General features: G+C 46.6%; 1 protein-coding gene across 2 annotated transcripts in view; it reads left to right on the forward strand.

Moving 5' to 3' along the window:
• chka (choline kinase alpha) overlaps positions 1-16,014 on the forward strand; it is a 54,612-nt gene that overhangs the window by 18,921 nt on the left and 19,677 nt on the right. For both annotated transcript variants that reach the window (XM_034086071.2, XM_034086072.2), the window contains one exon: positions 6,216-6,320. In XM_034086071.2, the coding sequence (XP_033941962.1) occupies positions 6,216-6,320 (105 nt within the window). The remainder of the gene's footprint in view (positions 1-6,215; positions 6,321-16,014) is intronic.

The raw sequence follows: 16,014 nt of genomic DNA on the forward strand, positions 1-16,014 counted from the left end.
TCCACTCCCACATGACGGGCAGATATAGCAGCCGTATAGACCTTCAAGGTGGAGTGAGAACGCCCACTGTCTAGAAGGGACTGCTGTCTGGGCAACAGCGTACCTGCTGTCCCAAGGAACACGCACATTCTTGCCCCCCAGCAGGGGTAGAAAGTGCGTGAGTGCAAGCTGCACAGCCCGAAGCTCTAGCACGTTGGCATGGCGTGCACCCTCCTGGGCAGACTACTGACCCTGAACGGTCCTGCCCTGCCGTACTGCACCCCACCCTGAGAGACCTGCACCTATGGTGACGGTCTCCTGGCGGGATGGGATGGCGCCCATGGGCACGCCCATCAGGAGATAGGCCCCTCCAGTGTGACCGAGATTGGAGGCAACGCTGCGACACCCTGACTTCCCTGCGCTTGTGCCACTTGGCGTCCAAGTGAAGGCTGTTCAGCCACATCTGCATGGGGCGCCACATCTGCATGGGGCGCCACATCTGCATGGGGCGCAACACCAGCGGGACCAAGGGCACAATGGCTGAGGCAGCCTGCCCAAGGGCCGAAGGAACTGAATATAAGGCACCATGTTGCCCGGCCCATGTGGAAGTAGGCATCCCTCAATGCCACGGCTGTGCATGTGCTGTGGTCAGCATATAGAGTGGCAGCACCTTCAAGAATCTGTTGATTCCTCTGAGGTCCAAGATCAGGCGAAATCCGCCGACTTTCTTGCTCACGAGAGAGTACGCCGAGTAGAACCCTCTGGGCTAAGCAGAGGGTCTACTGGCTCGATTGCGTCCTTGGACAGAAGGACGGACAACTCTTGGGCCAGAGCTAGGGCCTCTGCCGGATCGCTGACGACTGTCATTTTGGCCCGGCCGAAGGCTAGGGGCCGGAACTGCGGTTCGTACCCCTGGGTTAAGGTGGAAACCACCCAAGGGTCGGAAGTACAGACAGTCCAGTAACTGAGCTGTAACTGGGAAAGCAGCCTACGACGGTCGTAGGCCAGACCTGGCGACGAGTCTGCACCAATAAGGACATAACTCGTCCCCCTTCCCTAGACATTAGGGCAAAGGCTTACAGTGATGCATCACTGAGGCCCAGCAAAGAAGGCTCAGCCGGCGCCTGCTGCAGAGAGGTAGAGAAAGCTAGTATCAGATGCGTGCCGCTGTGTCGTAGGCCCTACAGAGCAGCTCGTTTGTGACCCTGCACTGAGGCCGAGGGCACCTGGCATCAGGAGCCCGAATCGGGGAGGCGATGGGAGGCTCAATGGATAGCAAGCGACCCAGCCCCACCCTCGCCGGATCCTGCCTGGCAGCAGAGTGGGAGAGGGCCCTGGTGTCTCTCCAGCCTGCATGGAGGTCCCTCAGGTACTCCTCTGAAGGAGGAACAGTGGGAGTGAAAAGGGGCAGGGTTATGCCAGAAAAAGGCGCTAGCCTGAGCCGAGTCGGCCTGCGGAACCTGAAGCTGCAAGCGTAACAAGGCTGCACGAATAATGGCCGCCATGAAGGCGTCCTCCGTGCTCTGCAGAGAGCTCTGAGCAGAGGAGTGGGAAGCCTCCTCGGGGGTGAGCTGGGCTCCGCCCCCCCTTCATAGAAGAGGTTTGTCCGGAGCCGCTAGCGACATGGTATCCTCAAGTAGAGGTGTGGCAACCGAAGGAGGGCCAGGCGGCAAGCTAGTAACCCCAGCACCGGCCCCTGGCTGAAGGGCCAACAGGAGCGACTTCGTCTGCTCCATGACGGCAGCTAACCTACCCACCTTAGAGGACAGCCTGTTTCTAGCCCTCTACCTGGGGGGTGAACCCATAGCCATCCCTCCATCAAGTCGCCGGGAACGGTCAGACTGAGCTGGAGGAAGTTGTGACGAGGAGAGGTACCACTTCTGCGACTATAGCCACTCTGAGCGCCCAAGGCATGAATCTACAGCTCATGCAGGCGCTTTGCGTGAGACCCTCCCTCAAATGCTCGAGGCCAAGGCAGAGGGGGGCAGCGGTCATGTCCGTCATCGGGCTCAAGAGAAGCCATACAGGCGCGACATGAATGAGCCAGTCTATAGGTAGCCGGGAGTGGGCGCGAGAACACAGCCTTCCCCAGCTACCTGCTGAACGGAAAGAGTAGAGCAATGCTCGCCGAACACAAAGAGGGATGTAACTACACCCACGTTACCGGCAGAGGGAGCGGGAGCGAGAGCGAGAGCACTGCCTTCACCTAGCTGGATTAAATAAAGACGTTCAACAGGACAGCTTAGCCGGGCGGCTGCTGCTAGAATCAAGCAACACGTCTACCAGGAGCGGGGGCGAGAACACTGCCTTCACTGGTTGAGTTCATAACGAATGCCAGGTGCAGCGTACCCGGGAGCGGGTGCGAGAACACAGCCTTCACCGGCTACCTGCTGAACGGAAAGAGTAGAGCAATGCTCCTACTCGCAGAACACAGAGAGGGATGTAACTACACCCACGTTACCGGCAGAGGGAGCAGGAGCGAGAGCACTGCCTTCACCTAGCTGGATTAAATAAAGAAGCTTAACGGGGCAGCCACGCCATATGTTAGCCAAGCGGCCGCTGCTAACAATCAGAGCAATACGTTACAGGGAGCGGGAGCGAGAGCACTGCCTTCACCAGCTGAGTTTAAATAAAGAAGCTGTAACAAAACATGCAAGATGTTCGCCAAGCTGCTGCTGCTAACAATCAAAACAATACGTTACCGGGACCGGGAGCGAGAGCACTGCCTTCACCAGCTGAGTTAATAATGAAGCTTAACAGTACACGCAAGACGTTAGCCAAGCGGCTGCTGCTAACAATCAAGCGAGATCAAGTCAACACAAATGTTTAAGACCAGACAACTAGTTTCTAAAGAAGAGAACAGCACAGAGCCGTAGTTACAGCAGTAACCATGGCCAGTGCTTACCCGGCATAGAACCGTAGTTACAGTAGTAACTATGGCCAGTATTTACACGGCTTAGACCCGTAGTTACAGTAGTAACTATGGCCAGTACTTACGCGGCTCAGCGCCGTAGTTACAGTAGTAACTGTGGCCAGTACTTACGCAGCTTGGAACCGTAGTTACAGTAGTAACTATGGCCAGTACTTACACAGCTTAGAACCGTAGTTACAGTAGTAACTGTGGCCGGCATCTAAAAGTGTCAGCCAACGGCTGCACCCTAGATAATATAATATTGGGAGGATGAAATCCTCTTTAATGGCCACACATGCAGAGCACACAGCACACACAGTGAAGATTGTTCTCTGCATATCATCCTAGTACAGTGGTAGTAGACTAGAGTCTAGTAGTCTAGGAGTACTAGGAGCAGTAAATACCACGATATAGCGTTACTGCAATCAAAACCATATACGTTACCGGGAGCGGGAGCGAGAGCACTGCCCTCACCGGCTGAGTTAAATAATGAAGCTTAACAGTACATGCAAGGTGTTAGCCAAGCGGCTGCTGCTAACAATCAAGCAACCAAGTCAAAACACAATGTTAAGACCAGATAATTAGCTTCTATGGAATAGAACAGCCCGCATAAACCGTAGGCCATGGTCACAGTAGTATCCATAGCCAGTGCTTACATAGGACCGTAGTTACAGTAGTAACTATGGCCAGTACTTACCTTACTCTCTGCATCTAAACAAAAAACAGGCAAATTATGACACACTTGGCTTTCCATACTTTCCATACTAAATTGAATGAGAGACGCAGCTAAAGCTGGGACTCAAATGCTAATGATAGCTCGGGCACAACGCCTCAAGCAGAACTCTCAAAAGAGCATAATAAGGGCAACTTTATGGGAGAGGAAGCGGGAACACTGTCGTCACCAGAAAGTCTAAGCCAAACAATAAATAAGACAGCAATCAAGACAATTTAGCTGGGAGAGGGTGCAGGGACACAGCCATCACCAGCAACAAGCTGACACAAACCTGTCCGTCGAGGCTCTGCACAGCCGGCCACAGCTCCTGGAGGACGCGTTAACAACCCGTAGCTCCGACTGTCAGTCGCGAAGCTGCACGCGGCCAGCTGCTTGCAGAGAAATCCCTCAGATCAAGTCGCGAAGCTGCACGCGGCCAGCTGCTTGCAGAGAAATCCCTCAGATCAAACGTACGCTGTAGGCTACAAGAATGTAGCCGCGGTACTCTCGCGAAGCGAGAAGATGAATAGGAACCGATCCACTAATGACGCCGGCCTATGTAGCCGTAGTCACGTGGGTCACAGGTGACTTTGTTGTTATTGGTACTCAAACTGCGCATGCGTGCGATGGACATATCCAGTGCTAAAGCACCGCATCTGGCGGTCATTATGGACGAAATAGAACTTGTTTTACCTGACGCTGCCTGCCTCAGGCGTCTATAGAAAAGAGATCAACTCAGTGAAAGCACAGCCTGCTGACCAATCAGAGCTCAGTGTGCGGAGATTGAATCTATCAAGTCATATTACAGGATAAAGGAAATACAGTTTAAACTGCCGTATGCAGAGAAGATGCCGACGTGTCGCACTTATCATTCATATAATATCATAATATATCACATTTCCTTATCTGAGTCAGCTTCTCGAGCCGTATCTGGCCGTGCAACACTTACATTGTCACATACTGTATGCAGAAGTATTATTTTAAGCAACACATTAAGTTGACGAAACACTCAACTCAAATGTAATTAAAGTCAGATCCACTCGTGTCTTAGATGGGGCAGTGATATCATAAAACTGTTGTACGCTTTCAAACACTCGGTAGTTATTTTTTAACCAGTTGTTATATATTCACCTTGCAGGTGCAGCTATGTGGCTTGTATCCTGGATTATATGTTTAAGTCATGGATGTTTAAAGTTCATATTGCTGTCAGTACATGTGTCCCTGTTTGTGATTGATCAAATGTTGCTAACCCCGCCCCTTTCACGTGAACGCGCTCTCAGATGGAGAGAGAAACCCTGGCTTGATTTACCGAGTTGATAACCAGCGTCGTAGGACCGCTTAGCGACATCTCGTTTGTTGGTTAGTTAAGATAACTCAAACATATCCAGGGTCTGTTGAACTGGCTTCGTAGTACAGGGCACAGGTGGCTGCATAGCAGCGCTAATGTCAAAGACACAAACATTATACATTATATTTTTATTTTACCAGGATGCAGTGACACAAATATTTGGGAAGGCTTACCCCCTGATCCCACCAGAAGCGTCTGCGCCGCGCTGCGTCCTCCTCCTGCGTCATAACCCACCAGGCGCATTTCAAAACGTTGCGGAAGCGGAGCGTCGTGTGTGCAGCCTCGCAGTTGTTGTTCATTTTGGAATATTTTCTGGACATTTGTACTTCTACAAGTAGTAGGCTACGTAGTTAAATGGTTTATGTTTGTGTCTGTTTAAATCGTGTTTATTGTTGTTATTCCCTATGTTGTTGTGTTGTAGACTACAGACACAGTTAATAATAATTGTAATATTCCAGTTATAAACGACATGAATCAAAGATGTGTTGCTGTATTTTAGTGGTAAAAAAATATGCATTCATCATCATAATTATTCTATATATATATAATTTACAGTGCCTGTAAACCGGAGGAGAACGCTGGCATGTATTCTCCTACTTGAAAGACGGTGGTGGGGGGGAGGAGAAGGAGCCGGTTTTGGGTGCACCCCCTCAACCAGCAAAGCAGACAACGAGGTGATTTTCACCACTTCCTGCCTGCGCCGCGCTGCGCCGCGTCAAAAATAGGATTCATCCTATATTTTAGAAATTCCTTGCGGCGAGGAGCTTCTGGGACGCTTCGAGCCGCGGCGCGGCGCAGCGCGGCGCAGCGGGTCTGGTGGAATAGCACCCATTGACTAGAGTGGCCGCGATCGCTAAAAACGCCGCAGCCGCAGTGCAGACGCTCCTGGTGGGATTAGGGGGTTAGCCTTCCCTAGCCTGCAGTACCCGCCGCCCCTGCCGGTAACTAAATTAGATAACGGATTTATATTTGTGACTTTTCAATGCATCTGACAAGCCACATATTTTCTTAATCAAGTTTGAATCCGTCCAGGGGCCATTTGCCTCATGTCATCCCCTCTGTCTCCCCATTTCAACTCTGTGTCTACAATAAAGGTTGACCCAAAAAATCTTTCAAGGACAAAACTACAACATGGTTTTATTGATATTCATGTTGACATTAAGATTTACGTACTCTACTGTCAAAACTTCCTGGCTTCACAGTGTGTACAGGAATGTCGTTTTTGAGGGTGGAGTAAATGTTAGACTAACACTCTCACCATGCAGGTACCTGAGCCAAGTCATGAGGCTGAACTTCACCAGAGAGTCCCACCTGCGCCGCTACAACCGCCTGCTCAGCTACAACCTGCTGCAGGAGATGGATCTGCTCAAGTAGGCTCACACACACACACACACACACACACACACACACACACACACACACACACACACACACACACACACACACACACACACACACACACACACACACACACACACTTCCGCTCTTTTAACGCTGATTTGGGTGACTTGTGTTTTCGTTTTGGGGGGAGTCCGTCCTTCCGACGGACAACTTCTCACTTAAAAAAAAAATAATAATCTAGATCGCAAAATAATTAAACAAGCGAGTGCCTGTTTTTTTCCTGGCCAAGGACAGGTTCCTTGAACACAACACGAGCGTAACGTGTCTTCACGTTATGTCTCCTCTGAAAGGAGTGTAGACTAGTATGAGGTGTGATGTGTGCCAATGAACGAACTCACTGAGCTCACTAACGTGTCGATCGTCGCCTACCCTGCCGTGAACTATGCCGCGAGAGAAGTAACGTGATACTCTCGTCGCCACCCCTCTCGTCTGAGAAGCTACGTGACGTCTGCGTCTGAAGTTACTTTACTTTGGTAGTTATCACCTAATAACCGAGTAACAGCTACGCAGTTGCTGCTCAAGCGAGACTCTATTTCAATATAGTTTTGGTATTAAAATAATGTTACACCCCTTGTATGCCCTGAACGCAAAAACAACCACAGACAAGAATATATATTTGTAATTATCAAAGGCTGAAAAAACAGGAGAAGCCTGTCTTCCCTTGGTCTCCAGGAGAAAACGCCACTGTATATCACCAAGTTTTCATAGATTTCTGTGTAAAATAGATCGCTGCAGTGAACACGACTTTATGTATTTGTTTATGGTTTATTTGATATGGAGGGATGCAGTATATAGAAGTTCAGAGAAGAAGCAACCCATATATATTGTTTATTTTATTTCGTTTCATTTTGGCACCATGGCAGAGGCAAATATAGAGTTAATGTGCGGAGATTATAATGTCCCGTTTACTAAAATATGTATTGTTTTATGATGTTTAGTTGACAAAATAGTCACTGTGCTACATTTTGCTGCACTTAAGCATACATCTGAAGACAAGAGTTGTGTCTGCCTTTGGCCACAAGGGGGAGTATATATATAGTATATATATATATATATATATTGTATATATATATATATTTTGTATAGATGTTGCAACTATACATAGCTTTGGCAATACTACATGTAACTGAGGTCATGCTAATAAAGCTATTGAATTAAGTATGCCTTTAAGTGAGCGCTTCTCTCAGGAGGAAACAAAGGTTCACCAACACATTACTTTACTGCTGAGAAAGGCTGTGAAACGATGTGTTGCAATGTCTATGTATTTTTGAAGAAAGTAATAACTCGCACTGAGTCTTAATACTTTACTTTATTTCATTATTTTCCCCCTTCATTTGAGAAACACTATCCAATGATTTATTATGTTTGTGTTACACACACACCATTACTGAATTAATTCTAAAAACAAGAATAACCTACATACAACAATAGGGAGCCCTGGCGGACAAAACAAGGACACCACCAGAGATGGGGTCGTTACTAAAAAAAAGTAATATATTACATATTACATATTACTTTAAAAAAAAGTAATATATTACACTACTTCGTTACTATCTACATAAAGTAATTCGTTACTTTACTCGTTACTTTACTCGCAGGGCCGGCCCGCCCCTCCCTGCAGGCAGATCACGCAGACTGCTAAAGTTTCAAATGTTCTCTTTAGTTCAGTTTCCATTGTCGCATAAGACTGATCCAGATAGCTCCTGAATGTTTTCCTATCTGACCATGGCTGTCCTCTGTCTCCTGCTATCTGACCGTGGCTGTCCTCTGTCTCCTGCTATCTGACCGTGGCTGTCCTCTGTCTCCTGCTATCTGACCGTGGCTGTCCTCTGTCTCCTGCTATCTGTATATTTTGCGCAGTCTATCTCTGCTCACGCTGTTGCGTCAGCGTGTTCTCCTGCGTGTTGGCCATGTGTTGCACTGGAGCCAGACTTCAGCCGAGCACGTACGAACTGCGCATGCGTGAGTGGCAATAACTCTCCTTACCAGCAGGCAGCGGTAGTGTGTATTCGTCATTCAAAACAAGCAACAACCGGAAAACAGAGAAGAAGAACTACGTGTGTGTGTGTGTGTGTGATATAAATAAACAACAGCTATGTGCGTTAGCTTCACCTAGCATGTGTTCTTTGCAGGTGTTTGTTGAGGTTTGATTATGACTGATTTTAGAAAGTAACGAAGTAACGCGTGTCGGGGCAATGTTAGTAACTGTAGTGTGATTACTGGATTATAAAAGTAGCGCGTTACACTACTCCGTTACCGACAAGGTAATATTATTACAGTAACGCGTTACAAAGTAACGCGTTACAAAGTAACGCGTTACACCCAACTCTGGACACCACACATGATTATTTTCCAATTACAGTATATTTATTTAAAGAGAGTAACTCCAGGGTTTCCCACACATAGACTATACTTGGGCGGGCCGCCCAGGTATATTAACGGCCGCCCAAGTATATTTCGCGACCCATTTAGGTTTTTTTTTTTTTTTATTATTTTTTTATATATTATTTTTTTATAATTTTTTTTTTTATTCGTCCGTGACCACGACGCCATCTGCGATCGATTAACTTGTGGACAATGATCCCTCGCTCCCTTGCACTGATCTCGCCTCCTTCTGGCCTGTTAAGTGGCCTGCCTCACACAGGGTGACTGGCTGTCCACATGATGTGGCCTGCCGACATGGCCACTGTCATACAGATCATAAATCCCTTGATTGGTCTCTGTGTGTCATTCAAGCTCGGGATAAGCTCAGCTCAGGTGAGGTAAAGGACTCTCTTGCCTCTTTCACACCAGCGCCTTTTCAGCTCCGGATCGGAGCTAGAGCCTGAAAAGCGCCGGGTTTTCCTGTTCACACCGCAGCGGCGCCGGCTCTTAGCTCCGGAATCCGCTTTATTTCCAGCTCCAAAAAATTGTCGGTCCAGAGGCAAGAGCTTTGGAGCTAAGAGGCGACGTCGCTTACGTCTCTCTTGCGGCTTTCACACCAGCGCTTTTCAGTTTCTAGCTCCGAGCGGGAGCTTTTCTGGTTCAGCTCCGGTTTCCCTTTTCAGCTCCCGCTCTGTTCACACCACCCACTGGCGCCCCAGAGCTGCCGTTTGCTCCCCAACGGCAGCTTACAACAACAACTGCGTCGGGTCGATGATCGTGTTGCTTTTAATCACACGAAGCCAGAATAAATTGAATAACGACTTATTCAACCTTATGCTTTGCTCCAGAGCGCCGTGGTTCATTGTTTATTAATGTGTTTCTGCAGCATTTACCGACCGCTGCAGTGCTTCTCTTCCACAGAGTTTCTTCTCCCGTTAGCTCCCGGTTAGCTCACACTGCAGCGGCCGCTCTAAAGTATTCACTGTCCGACTCACACAAGCAGCTGATGCATATCCCCAGTTCCCATTAGCCTAAGTGAATGTGTGTCCGTCTGAATTGACGCTGTTTGGTATCACAACGCTGTTATGAAAGTTTCTCTGGTATAAAACGGGTGATGTTAGCATAGCAACCGAAGCTAAACTGACTACTTGCATCCGATAGCTGCAATAATACAAAACAACACGTCTGCCTCTCTCCACAATGATCGATAACAGTGAACGGATGGTCAAAGTAAGGCACAAATAAACAGAATCACACGAAGCCTGGTTAGTGTTGCCTGACTTTATAAAGTGTGTTTATAAGCACTACTGCAGGCATGACAGTCGACTCATGTCCAGGGGAGGTGGGTTTAGTTTCCTGCACGCCTCGACGTAAGAGAGACGTAAGCGACGTCGCCTCTTAGCTCCAAAGCTCTTGCCTCTGGACCGACAATTTTTTGGAGCTGGAAATGAAGCGGATTCCGGAGCTAAGAGCCGGCGCCGCTGCGGTGTGAACAGGAAAACCCGGCGCTTTTCAGGCTCTAGCTCCGAGCCGGAGCTGAAAAGGCGCTGGTGTGAAAGGGGCATCTTACGTCGAGGCGTGCAGGAAACTAAACCCACCACTGTTATGCCTGCCTACAAGCAGTAGTGCCTATAAACACACTTTATAAAGTCAGGCAGCACTAACCAGGCTTCGTGTGATTCTGTTTATTTGTGCCTTACTTTGACCATCCGTTCACTGTTATCGATCATTGTGGAGAGAGGCAGACGTGTTGTTTTGTATTATTGCAGCTATCGGATGCAAGTAGTCAGTTTAGCTTTGGTTGCTATGCTAACATCACCCGTTTTATACCAGAGAAACTTTCATAACAGCGTTGTGATACCAAACAGTGTCAATTCAGACTGACACACATTCACTGAGGCTAAGGGGAACTGGGGATATGCATCAGCTGCTTGTGTGAGTCGGACAGTGAATACTTTAGAGCGGCCGCTGCAGTGTGAGCTAACCGGGAGCTAACGGGAGAATAAACTCCCGTGGAAGAGCAGCACTGCAGCGGTCGGTAAATGCTGCAGAAACACATTAATAAACAATGAACCACGGCACTCTGGAGCAAAGTATAAGGTTGGAGAAGTCGTTATTCAATTTATTCTGGCTTCGTGTGATTAAAAGCAACACGATCATCGACCCGACGCAGTTGTTGTTGTTGTTGTTGTGAGCTGCCGTTGGAGAGCAAATCAGCGATGTAAACGGTGACGTCATGACGCAGCAGGGGCAGCTCTGGGGCGCCAGTGGGCCGTGTGAACAGAGCGGGAGCTGAAAAGGGAAACCGGAGCTGAACCAGAAAAGCTCCCGCTCGGAGCTAGAAACTGAAAAGCGCTGGTGTGAAAGCCGCATCTGAGTGTTTAGAAAGTTAACTTAGTCTAAGTTCTCAGTGGGTCTCAAACGGTGTGGTCACCAGTTATGCAAACACATATTAAGGTGAAAAAAGGTAAGATACACTTTTAAAACTTGTTGAGCGAAAACTAGTCTTTGCTGCTGCCTCAAAGAGGAGCAGAGGGAGAGGGGGGAGAGGAGGGAGAGGGGGGAGAGGAGAGGCTGATTCAGGAGCACAGACACACTCACAACTATAAATGAACCAAAAATAAATTAATAAACAAGTTTCAGTGTTTTTTTCATATTGGAAATGGTATGTTATTGGTTATGGCCATGATTTTATGATTATTGAAATGTATACAGTTCTGTTCAATATAGATGTTTCCATATGCCCCTGGACCCCATAGAGGATTTGAGGTCGACCCCCACTAAAAATCACATGGATAGGTTCCTAAATACATTTATAAATACATTAATTTTTTTAAATAGGAACCTATTTCCATATGTTCATGTGTGGGTAGTAGATTTAAACTATAGGGCTATCATTATGGGCCCTGCTTGTACCTGTTCGCTCTGCCATCGCGTGAAGGGTCTGCTAACAAGCGACTAACAGAAAGGTTAATGTTGTTGCACGTCACCTCACACCCCCCCCCCCCCCCCCCCCCCCCCCCCCCCCGCTACCGCTATTTCAGGCTGCGGCCACACGAGGACGAAAACGGCTAAACGCATAGGATTAACGCAAACGCAATCACAAACAAGCTTCCGTCCACACGCAATAGTTATCCGGATAGTGTCTGTCCACACGAGACCGCTCCGTTTAGCTCCAACCGCTGGAGAAGCTTCAGTACATATGCAGGAGCCTGTAGGTGGCGCTGTAACTTCCTCCACAAAAGCAGCGAAGAAGCATGGTTGTCATGGTTGCCCTTCTGTTTATTCTCCGCGGTGGGGGCCGAGGGAACCGGGCAGAGTTTTTCGCCAGTCAGCGTGTATTAAAATTTAAATCTTCTGGACAAAATGATAAAAGTGCCGGTCAAAGGTCTTCTTTGTTATTTATTGAGCTTTAAAACAAATGAATAACGACTCTATATAATATAATAATAAAATACACGGAGCCTCTCTTTCTCCTCCCTCTCTTCGGACAGCGTCAGCGTCTGTCTCATGCAGCAGCTGATCCAGTAATGAGTGACCCGGCCGACAGTAAAAATAAACATATTTATAACTAGCTTAGGGAGTTTGAGAGGTAATTAAAATAGCTAAGGGTGATGATCTGACTTGAAGTGTGTGTTTTGCTGCAGCGGGAGGAGCTGCAGGTGAGCAGAGCTGCGTGTCTCCGTCCTGTCAGATTAGACTTCACTCGCGTTTAGGTCCATATCGAGAGAAAGATAAATAATCTGAATTCAGGGTGCAGTTTACTTTGACACGGGGGTGAGCAGCAGAGGTGGGGAGAGGCGGGGCTATTGCCTCATCATTATTGCTGTAGATGTTGCACAAACAACTGTAGCATGGTCAATAGCGTCCGGAGCACGATAGCAACTCTGCGATCCACCATTGTTGTTGTTGTTGGTGGCGAAACACTTCAGCAATGACGCGGGGTAAGCGGAGGTGAGCAGAAGAGGTGGGGAGAGGGCTATTGCGCAATCACTATCAGTGATCTGAAAATGTTCGGATAGGGCGTACACACGGAGCCGTTTGACCCCCCAAAGAGTTGCGTATACCTTTCTATCCACCCGTTATCGTTTCCTCAGTCGTTTCGTGCCGTATTCGGTCGTCCTCGTGTGGCCGAACGGTCTATATGACACTAAACAGTAACGCAAACGACCGAATTCGTCCTCGTGTGGCCGCAGCCTCAGATATGTGGGAAACAGATCTGTGGGAAACACTGGCAGTTAATGGACCAGCACCAGAGGTGTTCCCATACACACAGGCGTTGGAGCTGTTCTTCATGAAATCTCAGAAGGATGAAGTGCTCTGACAAACAGTGCCATCTTTGCGCAAAATGATTATACAGGAATGAAAAGTCAATAAATAAACATGTTGTTAAAACTTTTTTTTTTTTTTTTTCAGCTTTTAGTTATTATTCCAACAATTTGGAACAAACTGCCTAAATCATGCACGTCCGCCGAAACACTTCCTATTTTTAAAACTAAAATCGCACCTATTTGCCGCTGCTTACTCACACTACAGTATGCCTTTTTAGTCATGTTTTCTGTACCTGCTGTGTTTATTTATTAATTTCTTATGGCTCTATCTGCAGCTTTTCCGGAGTCATTTCTGTGGTTTAGACCAGGGGTTCCCAAACTTTGCCATGCCAAGGACCCCCATATAGCATTATCGTCTGGCGGGGACCCCCCTGTTGCAATTTTTTTTTTTAAATGATGAGTACATTATGATGGAAAATATGACAAATTAATCATACAGCTTAATACATTTTCTTAATATATATTTGTATTAATAATTAATAATCAGTTGTTCTTCAAAACAATTTTTGTATTTATCTTTTGTTTGTCATTCATTACATTGATTGTGTCTTCTGTTATAAACATTCTTAACACAATATTAAACAGTAATATCAACAGTAAACATATTTTAAAGCATTTTTAAAGTGATTTCTGTCTTTATAATATTATATAATTTTGAACAGTAATATGAACAATTAACATATATTTGTAGCATTTTTTAAAGCTATTTATATATAATATTCAACAGTAATATTAACAATAAACATATTTATATTCATATATATAAACAACAGTATTTGCTACATCCGTGCTCTCATCCAGCTGCAGAGCGAAATATTCACTAGCTCTCACTTGCTCCAAAAGCTGAGCAGATACTCAGTTTCACTCTCAGTAGCGGCAGCTCGATTCTGATTGGCTTGAAGGGCGGTCGTGTGATTTAAAATATTAATAAATAAAAAATATTAAAAGATTGGCATCAAAGGCCACATAGATTGATAGATATGCAGTTATTAATAACATCTCAAATAAAAAAAAAAATTAAAAATGTAACTTTAAAAAAAGAAAAAAAATTCCCCTTTCCCTCAAACTTTGCGTGACCCCCCTGGCGGCCCCCCGGGGGGTCGGGGCCCCACTTTGAAAAACACTGGTTTAGACTATTCTTATATAAAAGTGTACTCGTGTCAATAAAGGTTTTTTTAAAACACAACTGCTTCCGAGGTCGGTCTTATTTCTTAAGGTGGACTGAACCATGAGTGTGGAGTAACGTTGTATCTTTCATTTAAATGAACTGTAACCTTCACCTAGGTATGTAACAGCTGTTCTCAAATGAACAAGTGGAGTAAAGTTTAATATTTATAGTTTTATATATTTATAATGAGTTATAATGAGAGGTGATCAACGTGAATGCTCAGGTTCCACCTTAACACGCAGACACGTTGCTTCACCATGAGCAGAAACCTTTATATATACAGTCTATGGCAGAAACACTGAAACTCTTGTTAAGTTTCTCCATCGTTGTGTACAAACTGGATAAAACGCGGGCTTTTTGTTGTTGTTCAGGAGTTGATCCTGACTCTGCCCCCGCCTCGACGTAAGCGTGACGTATGCAGTGCTTTTGCTCTGGCCGGACAATTTTTTGGTGCTTGAAACAAACTGGATTCTGGAGCTAAGAGGCTGCTCCGCTGTGGTGTGAAGAGGAAAACCCGGTGCTTTTGAAGCTCCAGCTCCGAACCGGCCGTGAAACACCGTTGGTGTGAATGAGGTATTATTAATCCCCGTACCAGGTACTATACAATGCTGACGGGGGCGAGCCGTACGTTATTCACACGCTTATCCACACGTAAGTTATTCACGCGCTAATGCACACGCACGTCGTTCACGCGCATATGCACACGCACGTTATCAACACGCATATCTAAAGATAGCACTTTCAAAGCTACTCCACCGCCACGTGAGCGCGTACTTTGAGCGTACCTATGATACGTCTCCCTGACGTCTGACAATGTCGTGACGTCACCTGTATTGTACGTCAACCCATTACAAATTGATGGAGGCGTTGGCGCACGTTGACACGTTAGCTCTCCGCTCAGTTAGCTTAGATATCTGTTCTTTGGCACAAATCACACCTCATAGAATAGAGTGCTGACAGAGAGCACCGGAACGCCGCTCCAGCTCTTCAAATATTGCAGTACCCATAAGGAGCCGTACACATGCCGCAGTGTTTGCGTGGCTGTGTCTTGGGAGGGGTTGAGGTGATGTGCAACAACATTGACATTAACCTTTCTGTTGGTCGCTTGTTAGCAGACCCTTCACGTGATAGCATAGCAAACAGGTACAGGCAGGGCCCATCGTGATAGCCCTATAGTTTAAATATACTACCCACAAATAAACATATGGACATGGGTTACTATTTTAAAAAAAAATGGTAAATGTATTTAGGAACCTATCGATGTGATTTTAAGTGGGGGTGGATCTCAAATCCTCTAGGGGGTCCGGGGGCATGCTCCCCCGGTAAGATTTTGTTTTAAATGTTGGAGTTAAATGCATCAATCTGGTGCACTTTGAGGGGAAAATAAAGAGACTAGATATATGGGAACACCTATATGACACGGAACTGTATACATTTAAATAATCATAACATCAGGGCCATAACCAATAACATATCCAATATGAAAAAACACTGACACCCTCAAATAGAAATATGTGTTTACATAAATGGTGTTTGAGACCCACTGAGAACTTAGACTAAGTTAACTATCTAAACACTCCTTTTCCTCACCTGAGCTAAGGTTATCCCGAGCTTGAATGACACACAGAGACCAATCAAGGGCTTTGATTTATGATCTGTATGACAGTGGCCATGTCGGCAGGCAACATCATGTAGACAGCCAGTCACCCTGTGTGAGGCAGACCATATCATGTAGACAGCTAGTCACCCTCTGTGAGGCCAGAGGTTTTGGCGGCTGGTCCATGTTAACCAAATTGCCAA

This window comes from Pseudochaenichthys georgianus, chromosome 6, assembly GCF_902827115.2.
Source record: "Pseudochaenichthys georgianus chromosome 6, fPseGeo1.2, whole genome shotgun sequence".
NCBI classification, from domain to species: Eukaryota; Metazoa; Chordata; class Actinopteri; order Perciformes; family Channichthyidae; genus Pseudochaenichthys; species Pseudochaenichthys georgianus.